The 17,160-nt window shown below is 41.8% G+C and overlaps 1 protein-coding gene across 1 annotated transcript; it reads right to left on the reverse strand.

The window, feature by feature from the left end:
- Window positions 1-1,076: 1,076 nt before the first annotated feature.
- On the reverse strand, window positions 1,077-10,598 carry edn3b (endothelin 3b). Its single transcript, XM_031566941.2, has 4 exons — window positions 10,071-10,598; window positions 9,571-9,784; window positions 2,620-2,772; window positions 1,077-2,239 (listed from the first exon to the last, which is right to left on the reverse strand). Exons 1-4 carry the CDS (start codon window positions 10,129-10,131, stop codon window positions 2,188-2,190), a joined length of 480 nt encoding a protein of 159 aa, XP_031422801.1. The 5' UTR covers window positions 10,132-10,598; the 3' UTR covers window positions 1,077-2,187.
- Window positions 10,599-17,160: the final 6,562 nt, after the last annotated feature.

Genomic DNA, 17,160 nt, shown 5'->3' on the forward strand with positions numbered 1-17,160 from the left:
ATGCTCCTAAAATCTGTGGCAGCATTGCCTGCCCCCCCCCCCCCCTTGAAAAAGCCCATTCAGGGATAGATTCATCATTCACAGAAAAAGCTGCACACCCCTGAGTGTAGGAGTGGAGTGTAGGCAGTTGACAATACCAGGATGTCCCCTATAGCATTAAGTAGCAGTGGCTCATATCTCGCGATTCAGACTCTGTTGCCACACACGGTGCAGGTGGATCCACCAAGGTGCCCTTCATAGCTGGGAAGGTAAATCACTCAGACTCCCAAACGCTGAAACTCATCTCGAGCACTGCAGCGTCAGGTTCAAGTATGTTAACTGGGGGATTTCTGAGGGGGAAAAAAACACATGACAAAGAGGAGAGAAGGCTGGGAGAGAGATGGAGATTGGCAGGTTACTTAATTGTCCGTGAAATATCTCTGGGTGGGATAATTCCTTTTTTCTCCTGTAGACGATTAACCTGTAGACTCCCACATGAGGCTTGGCTTTGATTTATACAGGATTTTTATGGTGTATGATTATGTATCGTCCCTGTGTGCATAGTTTGACCTGAGATTCACTCTTTTTTAATCTGTATTAGGTATGCTTTACGGACGAAAGGAAGGCTCTTTGGACAAGATCCTTCATATAGCATGACAGAAAGTACAGCGATGGGATGTATATACTGGCTTCTCTTGGCAAAAAAGAACATTTTCCTCTCAACACCGGTTTAAGAGATTTTGGAATGCTTTTTCAACAGGACAGGATCTTCAGGACAGCTGAGGGAACCACAGTAGCAATTGGGTGTTTTTATCTTTGTCCCAAAAAAGACACAGCAGTTGTAAAAAGCGTGGTGTGCACAGCAACCAACCAAGACAGCCTACATTTAGTGCTCTATGAGTCTGACAGGAACCACTAAGAACCACTTCTTCGCACCAGTATTCTGCCATCAATGTTTGCAAATGCTGGTATCATTAAGAGACTGTAGAAGTGGTCAATTCAGCATTCATCCCACATGTCTGTTATGGGGATCAAGAGTACTGTAGACTTGATATACACATACTGTGTGTATGCATCATTCAATGACATTCCACCAGTTTGATATTGTAAATGGCTTTAATAACACTTCAGTGTACTGTCTTTCCTCCGTCTGCAGTATGCCCACTTTGTACAGCCATAACTTGAAGCATACGTTTGTGATAGTACTTAACAAACAAACAAACAAAACAACTATGACTGTAAATACCTTTCAGTGCGAACACAGTGCTTTAGAGAGAACATTTATTTTGATATCTGCAGATACTTTAGCTATATAAATTAACATTAACAAACAACTTAATGAAATAATGAATTAACAAAGCATAGATTTATTCTACTCGCAGACAGAGCCCATCATGAATATTCGTGGCTTTAGTTGAAATGCATCAGGTTAGTACATGATTTATGATTAATGAGGATTGCTGCACAGTCCAGGAGGAGAGTATTTTGGCAGTTTGCAGTTGCTATCAGCTGTGTTGCGCTGTCATTGATTTTGTTTAAAGAAATGGCTTTGTGACATCATGAAAGCACACATAGGCTAATTTCATCATATGCTAACACAAAGTCCCTCATCTTCACTTACACACTGTACGTACTATATATCATATTAATACAAGTTGTAGACATCCACGCTGCTCACTGAGAGAGAATGTCAGGCACACAAATAGCCACATGTGAAGGACGAAGCAGTATTTTTATATCTCAAGCATAAGGCACTCTTTCACCTCAGAGGATTCCAGTTTGCTGATACACAGACCTCACATTTGAGACTCGTCAATGATGTGTCTTGTGTTTGTGGAGCGCACATGCTGACTGGGTGGTCGGAAAAAACACGTGGGCTATTAGCTAGTCTCTTGCTGAAATGGGACGATTTTCTCTTTCCCCAAGGATGCAGGATGTCCAGTCAATATTAAGACTCACATTTTTCACCTCAGTTTGACCTGCTTTTAAAACGCATACTTTCCTAAACTGTGGGTAGTTTGTCCTCTGGAATTCAGGCGTAACCCGCCAGGAGGGGTGTCCGAAATGTTGACGAATGCACCTGGAATACCCGGCGTACTCCTTTCCGTGCCTCTGTGTTCAGCGTGTGTCCTGCCGGAACACCAGTTTATGCCGGGGGGGGGAGCAATGTATTGTCTTTTGTGCCATCAGACAAGAGACTGTCAAGGCTTATCCAGGTCCCCTTCCTCTGGGTGTCCGGCCTATAGTAGACGCCTCGGACCTAAAAAAAAAAGAGAACATCTAGAAGTGCAAATCATTTCTTTTATCATTTCTTTTTCTTAAACCACCATGAAAACATTGTCATGCAACTATGACTGCACTTACACCACCATCTACCTTGGAGACATGTACTGGAGACATGTACTGAAAGCTTCCTATTCATAGAGTCTAATCTGAGACCTATGAAGTCTATCCCCACTTGTGAATGTATCATATTGGACTGATCTGTTCATTTCACTGGCTGGTAGATGTCATGGAAGATTCAAAAGGAAAAAGGAACCACAGCTTACATCATCCCGAGAGGAATTCAGCTACATGTTTTTCGGAGGGCCTTATATAAAACAGTGAGTTCAAAAACATCTTCCTTTAACGACTCCATACCTTCTGCAGAAGTGTGTGCACTGCTGATTCTGCTGGTCCGCACAGACACACCGCAGGGGCTCCATGTCTCGCAAGCCACGGACCGGGCTCCCGCTGGAGCGCTTGACTCGCTGGGATCCACGGTAGTTTGACATCCCATATGGCACCATGCGCCTGCCAAGAAACAACATCCAACATCAGTTAATGCCATGCAGAGCAAAGGACAAGATCAAACATCCAACATCAGTTAATGCCATGCAGAGCAAAGGACAAGATCACAGAATGCACTAGCCTTACTGTACTTATCTATACACCTAAGTATTCGTCCAGTTCCTTTTAAAAGGATGTTTTATAGTGCTATGTCAACATATGTAAAGGGTTTCATCAAAAATTGAGAGTTATTTATTGGTTACCCAGGTGGAAACAATGTCTGTTATTCGGTTTCAACGTTAAAACCACCATCTTGCTCCTCTGTTCCAATACTCTCTGGCACAAGTGGTGGTAATATTTGCCCTTGCCATACCCTTCGCCCTTAAATCAGAAAACCGTCAGATGGGTCTATTTTTCCCTTCACCAAACGGCCAAACGGTCTGAAGGAATCAGTTTAAATAGGAACCATGTGAGGCCATACTTTTGTACAGAGGGATATAAACAAAACCGTTTGTCCTCTGACATGAGCTCAAAATCCCCTTTCAAAGCTTGGGAGAGGTTAATTGTCACCACCCATTTATTTCAAAAGCATGTTTTGGGGTTTTGATTTGCTTTGAAAATTCACCAAAATTGATCAAAAGAGATCATGTTGTCTCTACAAACAATAGTTTGAATCCATGGTCAGACAACATCCACACAAGCCTCACAAGTACTTCTTAAAAGACGTCAGTCCATGTATTTTAGGGTTGCTTACACTCAACCATGACTCTCCTTCCATATTTAAGATGATATTTTTTACAGTAATCTGTTACATTACAGCCCAATATTCAACTTCAGAGAGAGAGAAATCCGACGTGAACTAGAAAACACGCTTGGATGGAGGAGCACGTGTGTGGTGATATTAACCACACGTTGGTCATATTTACTGCGCTAAACTGGAGCTGTTGTTCTGTCTTTGGCTAGGAGCAGAGTAGGGGCCTATTAATGATCTGGAGGCCTGCATACCCTGTCCCAGTAACAGTTACACACATCTTGATCCATTGTTCTACCCAGTGAGCATGCCTAAACTACATGTGTAGTGTAGCCTTGGAATGCTTAGCAGATGCTATATTTTCTCCTTTCAATGAAAATAGCTTTCTTTCTTGAAAAAATAATCTGAATTTTTCTTTCTTTCTTTTTTTTTGCGGTGGTGCGTGTGTGGGCACACTGAGTGAGACGGAGAAAAGTGTTTCGTTTCTTGCAACTCTGCAACTAAAACGGTTTTCCTTGGATGAAAATAAATGATATATAGCAGCGATCATCGGGGTCCAAGCATCATGTGCGAAGTGCCCCAAGTGGCAAAAGATTGAAGGATTTGACAGCTGAAAGAGGGCACTCACACTTCAGGAAATGTGAGCAAATGGGGCCAAGTTAAAAAAACACCAAATCCATTTTTAGGTTCTTGAGATAATGAAATGTGTCTCTTGTAGCGTATTTCACCAAATGTGGCATGCGTCCAAAGAATGTTGTGACGATTGACTGTATACAGTTTTGTTACATTTGGGCCTTTACATCAGAAGATACTGCAGTCATGGGCACGGCGTCAGATTTGATTGACGCATTATTTAAAAATCCCATTTTTATAAGTGAGCCAATTGGCACTTTAGGGAAATGATCAAATGAGGCCATATATAACTATACCACATGTCGTGAAAATCGGATGACAGGCCTCGGAGGAATCGATTTTTTGGAAAATGACAGGGTAATTTCACTTGCGCAATTAATTGGTCAAATTTCGGTGTGTGTGCTACTTACGGTTTTTGCTGCCCATCCCTTTTCACTGTAGAATAATAATTAAAATAAATAATAGTAATAATAATAATAATAATAATAATAAAATGAATAAGAAGAAGCTGTTGCTGCTTGGACCCCTAAAGGCTGAAGTGGGTTAAAGCGATACCTGACTGGGCAGCGAATGCGTGGACCCTGGGAGATGAAATGTACTGGGCACCTCCTAAGACAAGACAAGTGGGGCCTTGGCATGGATATAAAAGGTAGGGAAAGAATGCTCTCATTGCGTCTTGCCAAGATGCCCTGGGAGTGTATATGAGCGAGTACAACAAAGGCTTCAAGAAAATGGCAAATGCTGCCAGATCTGAGAAGCTCCAGTGATGTTATAGGAGAAAAAATTAAGGGAAAGCCACATGTTGGACCCCTCACATCTGGACATTGATATATAGACCCTCTGGGGACCTGTTTAGAGACTGGGCACTTGGCAATTTTAATAAATATTTGATAGTGTGATGTTGCAAATGTATCTAAAAAATAATCAAAGGTCACTGGGGTGTCCACACCCGCTCTAAAGCCTTTGTTATTGTGGCAGTATTGAGTGTAAAAGCAAAACTATCCTCAGTGGATTTTCACCGAAATGCGCGTAAGGAATCCAGAATTTCCTGGAAGATACCTGTAATAGACACCCATCATTACCGCTAACCCCTCTGTGAAGCCTTAAGCCAGCAGTGATGGCGGGGTCTTCCACCACATGCAGAGGATAAAATGCACTGCAGCCCTGCAGTCATCAGAGGCCTGTTCACCAGCCAAACTGAAGCATGACTATCTGGGCTTCATAGCTGCCCTGCACTCCTCCACTCTCTTGTTCTCTCTCTCCCTCTCTCTCTCCCGCTCCATCTTTCCACATCCATTGTTCTTTAACTCTCTTTTGCCTTTTCTCCCTTTCTCTTTCTTTCTGCTCTCTCTTTCGTTCTCTTTTACCCCTTCTGTTGCCCCCCCCCCCGGTCTCTGTCTGCCCTTCTTTCTCTCTGTCTCATCTGGGAGGACTTACAGTGCTTCAGACTCTAATGAAAAAGTTCTCTCTGATCTGAGTCCACTCTGTTTGGTGCAACAGATTCCTCTGAGCTCACAGGGCTGGTATTCAAAGTCATGGCATCCATTTCCCGACTCAGCCAAGGGGATCTGATGGGGAAGAGGTCTCTAATGACCACAGACTGCTGACACAAACTCAGGACTGCATTACATCGACTTTGTACCCGTTCTCCTCACAATAACAATAAAGCGGAATCTAATCTAATCAAATGTCAGACACACATCAAACAGCACACACAACAAACAAACCCACCACTGAGGGTCTCTGAGGGAATTCACCACGGACAAGATGTCCATGGTAGCAGACTTCATAGTAAATACAAATCTCACCCATTTGTGGATTTCTAAACATGCCCCCCTCTTCGCAGTGTTGCGGTTACAGCTGTGTGTGTCTGTGAGTCTGACAACACATACACTGAATAGAGAGGGCAGCTAAATTATTCACGCAGACATTTAAGAGCCCCTTGTTAATTGAAAAATTACAACACATGGAATGTCTTAATTCAGCACATCAGGACCATGGACAGAGACTATTTCCTCAGAAACTACAAATCCAAACACCCCCCCGACTAATCATTCAAACGTAAGCTGTGCTACTGACACATCTGTCTCTAATGGGGGTTGTGAGCTTCAACCTACTACACAAGCCAAACCATGACAAATTGAATCGTGACTCTAATTAGATTACTGTCCAGACAGCACAAATAAATACAAATACACACATTAACAAGTATGCTTATGTTTCCAAACCCACCTCTAAAGGAGCTTTGACAACCATAAATCACAATATCTGGATTGTGCATCATGACAAGTGTTTTTGTCTAAAGCCCCTAGCCAGAGAAATTAGGAGGCATTTGTTACATGGTGTATTGAATTAATGGGGGACTTCAGATTTCATAATTCTTTTGGCGGGATACTTACCTTTCAACTGCCACCTCCCCTACTGGCCTTCTGATGTAATGGCTCTTTTCATCACAGGCATGTTTACTATAAAGAAGTACGGTCAAGTGCATGTGACCTTGACTGTCCTTGTCTTTACTATCAACAATGTGGAATATGTGGATTTTTTTTCAATCTTTGTTGATACTGTTACTTTGTAGAGTTTAGGCCAAAAGTGTGGCCACCAGTCCTCAATTTTTTGAAAAATGAGAATTCAAAGGATCCTCCTCACTAGTATGGAGGCATTGCCATGCATTTAAAAGCAAGCTCTACAGTCGAACGACCACATGTAGCAAGTTCCCATCTGTGGGGAAATTATATATGTTTAGTTTATTTAATGAGAGCAGGAGCCATTTCAGCAGCAGGTTTTACATCTCTGAACTAATTCAGCGCTCAAACGCAGAAGGTGGAGCTCAACCTATGGCGTTGATCTCAAACAGAAAAGCGCAGGGCTGAATGTGAGAGTCCACAGGAGGAAGGCCGGTTTAAGATGGAAACTTCTCGACACTGAAGCCACGTTTGAGTCTGTGAAACTAACAATAGGACTAAATGACCCTACTTTGTACCACAACATCCCCACAAAAGTATAAAACTTCAAAAACTGTTATGTTTATCAATGCACCTCAAACAGTAGGACCACACCTGGTGTGGGGGAGACCAGGTACAGTAGGACCACACCTGGTGTGGGGGAGACCAGGTACAGTAGGACCACACCTGGTTTAGGGAGACCAGGTACAGTTGTAGCTTTGCTTTGTTGTACTTTTGTCTTGTTGCATACTGTACCTAGTCTCCCCTACACCAGGTGTGGTCCTACTGTACCTAGTCTCCCCTACACCAGGTGTGGTCCTACTGTACCTGGTCTCCCCCACACCACACCTTCATTTAAACATACAACATCTTTCATCTCTATATGTACTTCACTTATTCAAGCACATGTGACTTGTCTCTAATTGTGACCGCGGTCATATCGTGTTTGTCAAAGTTTTCTTCTTCCTCTTCCACACTTTTTTCACCACTTTTTTGTCGACAATATATGCATAGACTTTGCCAATCCACATGAAACTTGGTATGGTTGTGGCCTCACAAGGCTGATGCGGAATATAAGGTTTGTGTCCCTAGGTGTGCATTGCCTGAAGTCTGGTAGACTTAAAGCACTTTTTAGGCAATAGCTAGAAAAATTATGATTTTTTATGGCAAGTTAGTCTTCAGGAGACGCATTACGTTAGCTCATTATGATTTATTTGTGGCGTGGCGCCACAAAATATTCAACGCAAAAATCTAGCATTCAGTATCCAATATCTTGTGATGTAAATGTTCGCGCCTTGCATCACTACCACATCCTTGTGAATTTTCATCCATAGAGGGGGCGCCACAACTGATACATTTCAATATCTCAAGAACCACTGAAGAACCATCTCAAGAACCACTGAAGAACCATCTCAAGAATCACTGAAGAACCATCTCAAGAACCACTGAAGCTCAAATGTTAAACTGTGGAATGCTTACTGGTATGTTTATACATACATTTGCTCACATCTCGTAAAGTTCCATTTGGCTCTCGTAACAAAATGGCTGCCAACAGCCAATCAAAATTCAGCAGCCAAAACATGCCTGTGTGAATGGCCAATCTCATGAAATTTTGTTGGCTCTTTCATAATGGCATATAGAAGCTATTTACCCAAATGTTTTCCACTGTTTCTCTGACATGGTTTGGTTTAGCTTCAAAATTAATTTTGTCTTTAAATCCTTACCTCATATGTACAAAATTCAAATAGTCCTCTTTCCCCTGTTGAAGTGGTCAAATCATCCAACATTTCACTACTTGGGGTTCACACATTCTGCTTGGACCCCGATGATCGCTGCTTGCAGCTATATTTATTAAATATAAAATATCCTTGCCTTTAACAATAATCCCCATGTTATACAAGCTTTCATGTTATAAATGCCAAGTAGACTACAGTTATACAATGGTGCTCATATTGTTGTTTAGGAAAACATTATACATGTACATGATTCATCTGTTATAGAGTCACACTCATCGTCATATTCAGCAGGCAGACAAAACCACAGAACGTCACAGGTACTGCTTTACACCCTAGTCTATCAGTGTACAGCTGCCACATCCACAACTATAGTTCCTTAAATGTTCACTCAGAATAAGATGTAAAACAACTTTTCCTACACTTTTCCTTGGAACGGAAAATTAACTTAATTATTGCTCATTCTTTCACTTTATGTAGCGGTCATATTACGCACCGCTATCTTACCTCTAGTTCATCTAAATGCCTTGGGGGCAATTACAGCAGGCAACAGTGGCTGAGGACAATTCTAATACGCCAGTTTAAAGTACAATTTACGGCAAAAGCCATGCATTATATAAACCAAAATAGTGCTGGATAAGGGTTTTATGCCAGTGAGATACTCGCTTACAAACCAAGGGTATCATATTTTCGCAAAAGTGGCTAGCCTCATTCACTGGCTGTCTATGCTTGCTGGTTGCAACCGATTGTAATACGTTTTACAATTATTCCCAGGCAAACTATCCTAATATTTGATAAAATGATAGTAATATAACACATTGTATGCAGCTAATAATTATACTAGCATCTAGTTCGGAAATCACTGATCACAACCACCTGTTACTTGTTTTCCTGTCAAAACGCATCAATTGTGCAGTCTTGCGCAAAACTTAAACACATTTGCCCCACAAAATGACTTCAGTCTATAACTTTTGACAGAGAATGCGACACAAGCTGATGCCATCACACGTGTTGTTTGTGAGTTTCATTGCATAACGTTCGACACGAGCTGAGACATTAAGCAAGTTACAACTGTCCGCGTGTTACAAACTCTACCTGGTCGCCCTAAAACCCTGCTGTAGAGGAGGGTTGCGACACTCGGCCATTCACAAAACACTGCATTAAAGCCGGGAAAAACCCCTCTAAAAATAATCACGGGAATCACACCAGTACCTCACAAAAAATCTCTGGTCATCATTAAAAAGGAGGAGTGAATTCTTACTCTGGTGTATTTATCCAAATGATATCCAGGTGACAGTAGTAAACGCACTCCTTGTCCTTGTAGGAGTAGCATGTGCACCTCTTGGTCCTGGTATGGGACTCAGAGCCTCTCTGGTCCAGGTGCGCGGATCCTCCGCGGTGGTCTTGGAGTGGGGGAGACTCTACCTTCGGGATCAACTGCGTCTCACCGAGATTTCTCCCGGCTCTTGATGCCTCTTTGATTATATGCATAATAAAGTTATATAAAGAAAAAACACTCAGTACAATAAAACAGTCATTGAGGATTAAAGAATTCAAACAAATACCGACAAGTTCAATACTTTGTGAAATACTATTTCACAATCGTCTAAACACGCCTGACTTCTTTAATGTTTTGACAGATGTTTGTAATTTACACAAATGCATGCACACACAATACCACCAACTGAATATAGAAAAAAACATCAGCCTAGTGTACAGTCCCTAAATACTAAGCACAATGGGACAATGAGAAAAACTTACCCATCATCACAAAAAGACACGCCAGGAGCAGAATTCCAAGATCATTGCCCATCCCGGCCATTACAGATAATCCAGATAAATACTTGTCCTCGGAAAAATACGATAACCTATTCTGAGAGTAATTTTAGGAGTTACAAGTCTATTCCTGTTCTCAATAAGATATCTTCAATCCTTTAAGCACTGATCTCCATTCCGCTGACATGGTATGGCTTGTCCGATATAAAATCCAATGCAAAAGCTTTTCATTCATTGCGCTCTAGATTGGCTGCGCATTTCCCCTCATATCGTGACTGGCGCTTGCATTGGAGCTCCAGTAGTGAAGTTGTCACCTCTTGTCTTTGCATAGAGGCTAAGTATGGTGTTTTATGGGGCTCAGAAATGCACCACCCGCAGGTCTCAGTTAGCATAGCACACCCACTCACGGCGGAGCAGTATCCATGGCTACCCTATCCATCCACAATATTTATTGCAGGCACGTCTTGAGGAAGGTTTGTACAAACTGTTATGAGGTTAACACGTATATTAAAACACCCCATTCATCCCTTGATCACTGTAATCTGTACTCACATGGTAAAAAAGCCTAACATGGTGTTAGATGTAACATGTAGTTTTCAAGTCTCCCCTCCGATGGGACCTGACTGAGATTTAAGAGTAAAATCTCAGTTCTAATCTTCACGCTATCTACAGATGCTGTGCAGATGCCAGGTTGGTTGGATAACTTGAAGGTAATGCCGACCAGCCTAGCAGTTAATATTTCAAAGACTTCAAAGTCTTAGCTGGTCCGAAAGTGCCTCATAGCAGATAAGAAAAGGCTATTTACATTGTGTGTTGTTTTTTTGTGTGTTAATTGTAATGTTATTTTCATTAAGTGAAACAATCCAGACCTAATGCATGTCTGTCCAAGAACGTCAGGAACTACATGGTGACATAAGTTATTACACAACCCTAAATCTAAACATAACATTGGCCTTAACTTAATGCGAATCAAAATGCCAGCTTGGTGCCACTCATTGTAGCTCAGTGTGATACACAGTACTTCTCAGCGAAAGTTCAGTGTAAGACATAGATCAGTGCAAAATTGATAATATAAATGTTATCCATGTTTGTGTTGGCATCCTTTAAATTTACACTAATTTCCTCGTTTTTGGATAGTTTATACATCTTCTCAAGAAAACACACAGCATAGAGGGAACATATACTATGTCTCACTCATGAGCCACAGGTCTTTCTCTCTGTGGAAAAACATTGTGGATGCCACAAGGGGTGGATTCCTGGGCCCTCAGGATGTATACCTGGAATCTAATGTATATTTCAGGATATTCTCAAACAAACAATCACTTCCTACTTCCCCCTCTTCCTTCTTTATTCAGCTTCGATAAGGTGGTAAAAGTGGTGTTGAGTGGCGCATAACCGTATTTGGCCATGTGTCATGTATCCGTCAAGCCTGCGATTCTCAGAAGATGGGTTCCCATGGTAGCCCTCTCCTCCACTGCTCTGGGGAGACAGAGGAATTCCACATAAATTAGGACCATACTACGTTCTTGCACTGCGCTCCTTCTTGTGGAGCGAGGGAGATCAGTGGAAAGCTGTCTAAATGAGCCTTCCACGGCGGAGGGATTTCGGGTGTCATAAAGCTGCCGTTGACTTGCAGAGTTGACCAAACACCCTCAGCAAGCTCGTGTTTACGGTTGCTCTCCCTAAAGGCTCACACTTTGCTAAAATTACTCATTCCTTAATGAAGCATTTCTGGTGGAAGGAATTCTGGTGTCATAAAGCTGTTGTCTGACATTCCAACAGGCACTTTTAGTGAGCCTCAGTCTGCTCAAACTTAATCACTTTCACATAAAAACTCTGGTGACTATTTCAAAATGAGATGGCACAGTATCATCTTCTAATGGGACAACATGTCAGCTTGGATCACAGTGAATCTTGACTATGTTTCAGTTAAATGAACTCAAGACACTGGGAACGAGACTGTGCCATTTTGTTTCATATCGACGTAGACCACAGTCCCGCAGTTTCACCACCATATGTGGAACACCTTGCCGAGGCTAATCAGTCAGATTTGACTGGAACATTGCGCTTGTCAACAACGTTTGAGTTGGAGGAAGACTGGACTACAAATATTAGCCATTTCTTAGTCCCCATCAGATGGTGCTGTTTCTGGCACGGCCGTGTGTTTTGATAGAAAACATTTATTCATGGTTTAGCGCTTGAAACCAATGTTCAGAGAGGAGTCTAAAGCCCGGAACACAACAACCCGAAATAACTTCAGATGAATAATCTAATATATGGAGATCAATGGTGATCAGGGTATCTTTGTGAGGATCAGAGGATCACACATTATCAGATCCAGGTGAAATGTCTTGTGAGTTTTGTGCAAGTGATGGTGTTATGTAACAAGGTGTTCATGCGTGTTCAAGCTTTCGCCTGTGGTATGGAAACATTTAGAGGGCTTGTGAACTCATTTGAAGTGAAAAGCCAATAAGTTATCATAGACTGAGAAGCTCATTGAGATGTATTTGGTAGTAATATGAAACTTTCAAACTCCAGGAATAATTATAATGCAGGCGTCAACTATAATCACACCAAATAAAATCAGTAACTTTCAGCTACTGTCATAGAACAATAAGTATGGGGTGGATGATCCATGCACAAAAGTGGATTTCTGACATAGAATGCTAAATTACTGCACCATAAGATGGAAAAGATAGCAATAATAGTGAAGTGACCCAGTACTGCATATTAATCAAACATTCTGTTGTGGTAGAGCTGCTACATAATATACATTCATATAGATAACATGTATGCCGCCCGCATTGATTAGCAGCAAAAGCATACTTATATCATTACTACTTGAATCCCTGACCTTCATTTTGCCTTTGCAATATCTCATCATATTTCACCATTTCAGCTATAAGTGTATACGATCTGTCTAGGAAGAAGATAAGAAAAGTCTGTTCATGCGAAATCCTCCAGGGAATTTTGTGTTGGACTTGAAAACATTGTTCTAAATTAAAATGAAAGAGAATTGCACTGAACAGCCACTGTGATTGAAAAAACACTCTTGTTTTTCCACGTTATCCACACATGATCTTTGGTCCTGCGAATCCGGGCAATCCTGAGAAATATCTGCCACTGTCTGTCTGCAAAAACAGCTATTGCGGAAGGTGTGGACATGCTTGCATCAGAGGAAGCGCGACTGAACTCCCAAAAAGCCTCTGGGCCTTGAGCACTAATCTTATCTCTGACAGAATTGGGTTTCCGAAGGGAAACAGAATCCCTCAGAACAGTCAATCACCACAGAGCCTGGCCTCAACAAAGAGTGAATGTCTGTGGCCTATACGGCATGACCACACTCATATATATAGGAAATGGAGAGGGGGTCTGCGCCGGACGAGAGTTGTTGACTTTTTTTATTAAATCGAGAGCCATGACATTTTGATAATGAAATCTTAGAGCTCTGAGAATCTCAGTGTAATTCATCATTAGATGGGTTCAGACTCAAATACCACCCAAGGAGTCAATTCATTTACATTTAATCACATACCGTAGAAATATTAAATATTTCATATTACAAATAATTTGACGGAATGAATTTCATTTTCCAATACATCCTATTTAATATCTGTCCAAATGAATCTACAGCATAGGGAATGGAATGCTGTCGGGGTTATTTATTGTTTGTAGGCCAGAGGGTTAGAGATCAATCAGTAAAACCTTTCTTGGAATTTCTGGAATGATGAAACATTCTTGTGAAGTCAATAGGAAAAGTATCACATTCTTGGAGGAATTACTGATTTCAGTGCAAAACAAACAAAAAACTAAATATTGTTATATAACAATTTCATTCTTTGTGGTCTTTTAAATAAAAAAATAAGACCTCAATGATTATCTTCCTTTTGCTACCTATTACACAATTGTATGTGTGAATGTTTGATTTCCATAAAACAGTTCAAGTGTGTCAATACAGCTTTTATAGTACTTTAAACTTCGGACTTAGGGAGGGGTACTCCACAGAGATGGCAGAGGAAGACCCACGGAGGCCTGGAGGCCTGGAGGCATGGGGAGGTTATTAACACCAGGCGCAGGTTTAGGGTGTTCACTCCTTCATAAAGGAACTACGTGTCTTAACAAAGCACCTCTGTGTGTTTGCTTAACCGTGGGTGGCTGAGCGTAAAAAGTGAATATGTAAGCTCGTGTCTGAGCTGTGGTTTATTTAGGTTCGAGAGAGAGCGATTGAGTGCATGTTATCTCTTCATTAAGGCCGTGCTGAAGGAATAACTGTCAGCTTGACTGGCACACATACGAGGTGCAGTCAGTAATAACAAATCACCATCAAAATCAATCAGAGGAATAACAGAGGAGTTTGAGAGCTACTGTACCGCTTCATTCACAAACCTCCTTTGACAGTTTGGCTCAGAAACACAAGAAGCTGCAGCAGATTCTTACTTTATCCTTTATTCCTCTTAGCTGCATTTCAAATATCAGTCCATATCACATCCTCTGTTTTTGTCAGACGAGGACACTTTGTAACTGCAGCCATTTCAATCTGCATTAACGAGTAGGTGGTGATGGACTATTTCCTCTACTTGTTCCTCGTTCCACTCCTTTTAGATGCACTTATACCTTTATGAATCTCATGGGACTTAACTGAACCTATAGACCACCAGCCGAGGACATACAATGCCACTTTGAACATGCCACTTTGGAGGCCACTCTGGATACAATAGCATCTGATAAACTCTCTTCCCTGTTTTGTTTGGAGTCTACGGTGTAATAGAGTCGTGTGACGGACATCATCCCTCCTATGGTCATTTAACCAACTCAGTCTCCAGACATCGGAGTGGGGATGCGCCATGTTTTGGGTCAACAGGGCCACAGTTTGGCTTTTTTTTGCATACAGTTTTTGTACAAGGTTGCTTGTCACAGAGACACCTCAGGAAGTGAGGAATATTAGCAGAGGCTTGAAGTGACAAATGTGTTATTCTGCTTTTACATAGCATGTGTTCATCTCCTCCTCCATATGTAAAACCTGTGAAATATAGCTGCTGCCTTCATGACAACAGGCTGGCAGGTTTCTGGAGTAACAGTTGTGACTGCTAATGTGATCTCTTGCTATAGCACAGGGCCAGGTGTCTAGTTTGTCTAGTGTTAACATGGTGGAAAGACAGCGGGATGTTTGTGGAAAAATGTTTTGGATTGTTTTTATCTCATGCATGGGCATTACATATATTTTGAAAGCTCATACATTCTGACACACATTCTGTTTTTCACACGCAAGTCTATTCTTTGTAACCTATTAAGCCTATCAAATCAAATCAAATTAAACTTTATTTATATGACGTATAAATATATATACAGCCTAGATGAATAGTGCTTTAGAATTGTGTACTGTCAGCATATATACATATTAAATGCATACAACATAGACATATAAATAGCAGTCTGCATGAAACAGACCAAATGTTTTGCTGGTATGACAGGGAAGTTAACTGCACGCCCTTGCGAGGCGTGATCTAGGGAGAGATATATAGATGATGAAGGCTGAATGACTGTGGGATTGGATCAGTGACGCCGACATCTTGACAAATCCATCATGTTCACTGTCCCCTGCCAACATTCTGCGGGCCTTCTGTCTCTTATCAAACTTGTTTTCGTCGCCAAATGTCCTGACAAATGAACGTCAAATTGCAGCAGATCTACAGCGCTGATGTGAAGCACTGATAAAGCGAGGTGCCTTTCTTTTTGGTGCTTTTCTCGTCGTCAGAGAGGCTTTAAAGTGAAATCTTTCCTATAAGCGAAGTACTGAGTGAGGTCCTGGTAATGGATCCAGCTCTGCCAGTGTGTGCGACGTACACAAGTCTTCAGCAGCTGTTCCGTGACATCTCCTGAGAGCACAGCAGAAGACAGATCACTGAGCCAGTGAATAGCGTATGGCTCAGCACACAACCGTGGGCCAATCTGTCATGTAAATATTTGAATATGAAACACTGGAATATTCATAATTATTGGATTAATTAGACAACAAATGGGATCTCTCTCTCTCTGAAATGATGTTCACTGCATGTGGTGAATGTTCAAAACAACAGACCCTTTGGTATATTTGCAGTAAAAGTATTCATCAACAATACATGCATTTATCATTTGCGCTTGTTTGGCTTCGTAGAACACGTGTGCTTTTGGGTTTTGGGATGTAAGATTTAACTCAATATCCATCACATTAGCTTAGCACCCTTACTATCACCTGTAGCTGCAGGCCCTTCTCTGTAGGAGAACCCCCACCGGAGAACCGCTCCTAGTGATCTCCCCCACACAGTAAGGACTAACTAATTAAAAGTGTCAGCAGGCCAACAAGAGGAGAACATCAATCTTCCCGGCTTATCTCGACCAGATCTTATCCCTGGATCCTTGGACTCCATGCCTCCCATTTTTCTTTCCCCGCACCATCTGAAGCTTTGGGGGGAAACCGCCTCGATGCGCCTCAAGCTTAGCTGTGCCAAGAGGGATTGAACTACTATTTCAATTATTGTGTTATGGCTTCCTGACCCTACAGAGGGCTTAAGCTGTGGAAACTAAAGGTATACCGGAGTCTAATAAAGCTGAGCAAATATACGTACTGACACTTTGGCTTGGTTTTATTTGGATGAACTCTTTGAAATCTCTTAGGTGCGTTAGCTCCTCTCGACATCACATATCAGCTATTTGGAAGGTAGACAAGTGTTATGGGCTCACGAATCCCAGCACCTGCCAAATTAGACAGCCCTCGAGGGAGAGATGTCCTTCCACCCGCCCCCCACCCAGGCCCACCACTTTGTCCCTTAAATCATGTCATCAATCAAACTCCGGCGAACTCAAGCTCTCTCCTGTGGATAGCCAGTAGAGAGACGACAGTGGGTGGATAATGAGTGACGAGAAGGAAATGGACAGAGAAACTGGTCTTATTCGAATGCTATTCATTAACCAAACATGATTGGACAAGAAGTCCCCCGTCAGCCACTTTCTAGGTGGTCATGCGTTTGTGTAGTAGGGAGAAAAATGTATAGCTTTGGCTTTAAGGATACACCATTGCTATACACTCTAGATCATA

Source organism: Clupea harengus, chromosome 4 (genome assembly GCF_900700415.2).
Source record: "Clupea harengus chromosome 4, Ch_v2.0.2, whole genome shotgun sequence".
NCBI lineage: Eukaryota > Metazoa > Chordata > Actinopteri > Clupeiformes > Clupeidae > Clupea > Clupea harengus.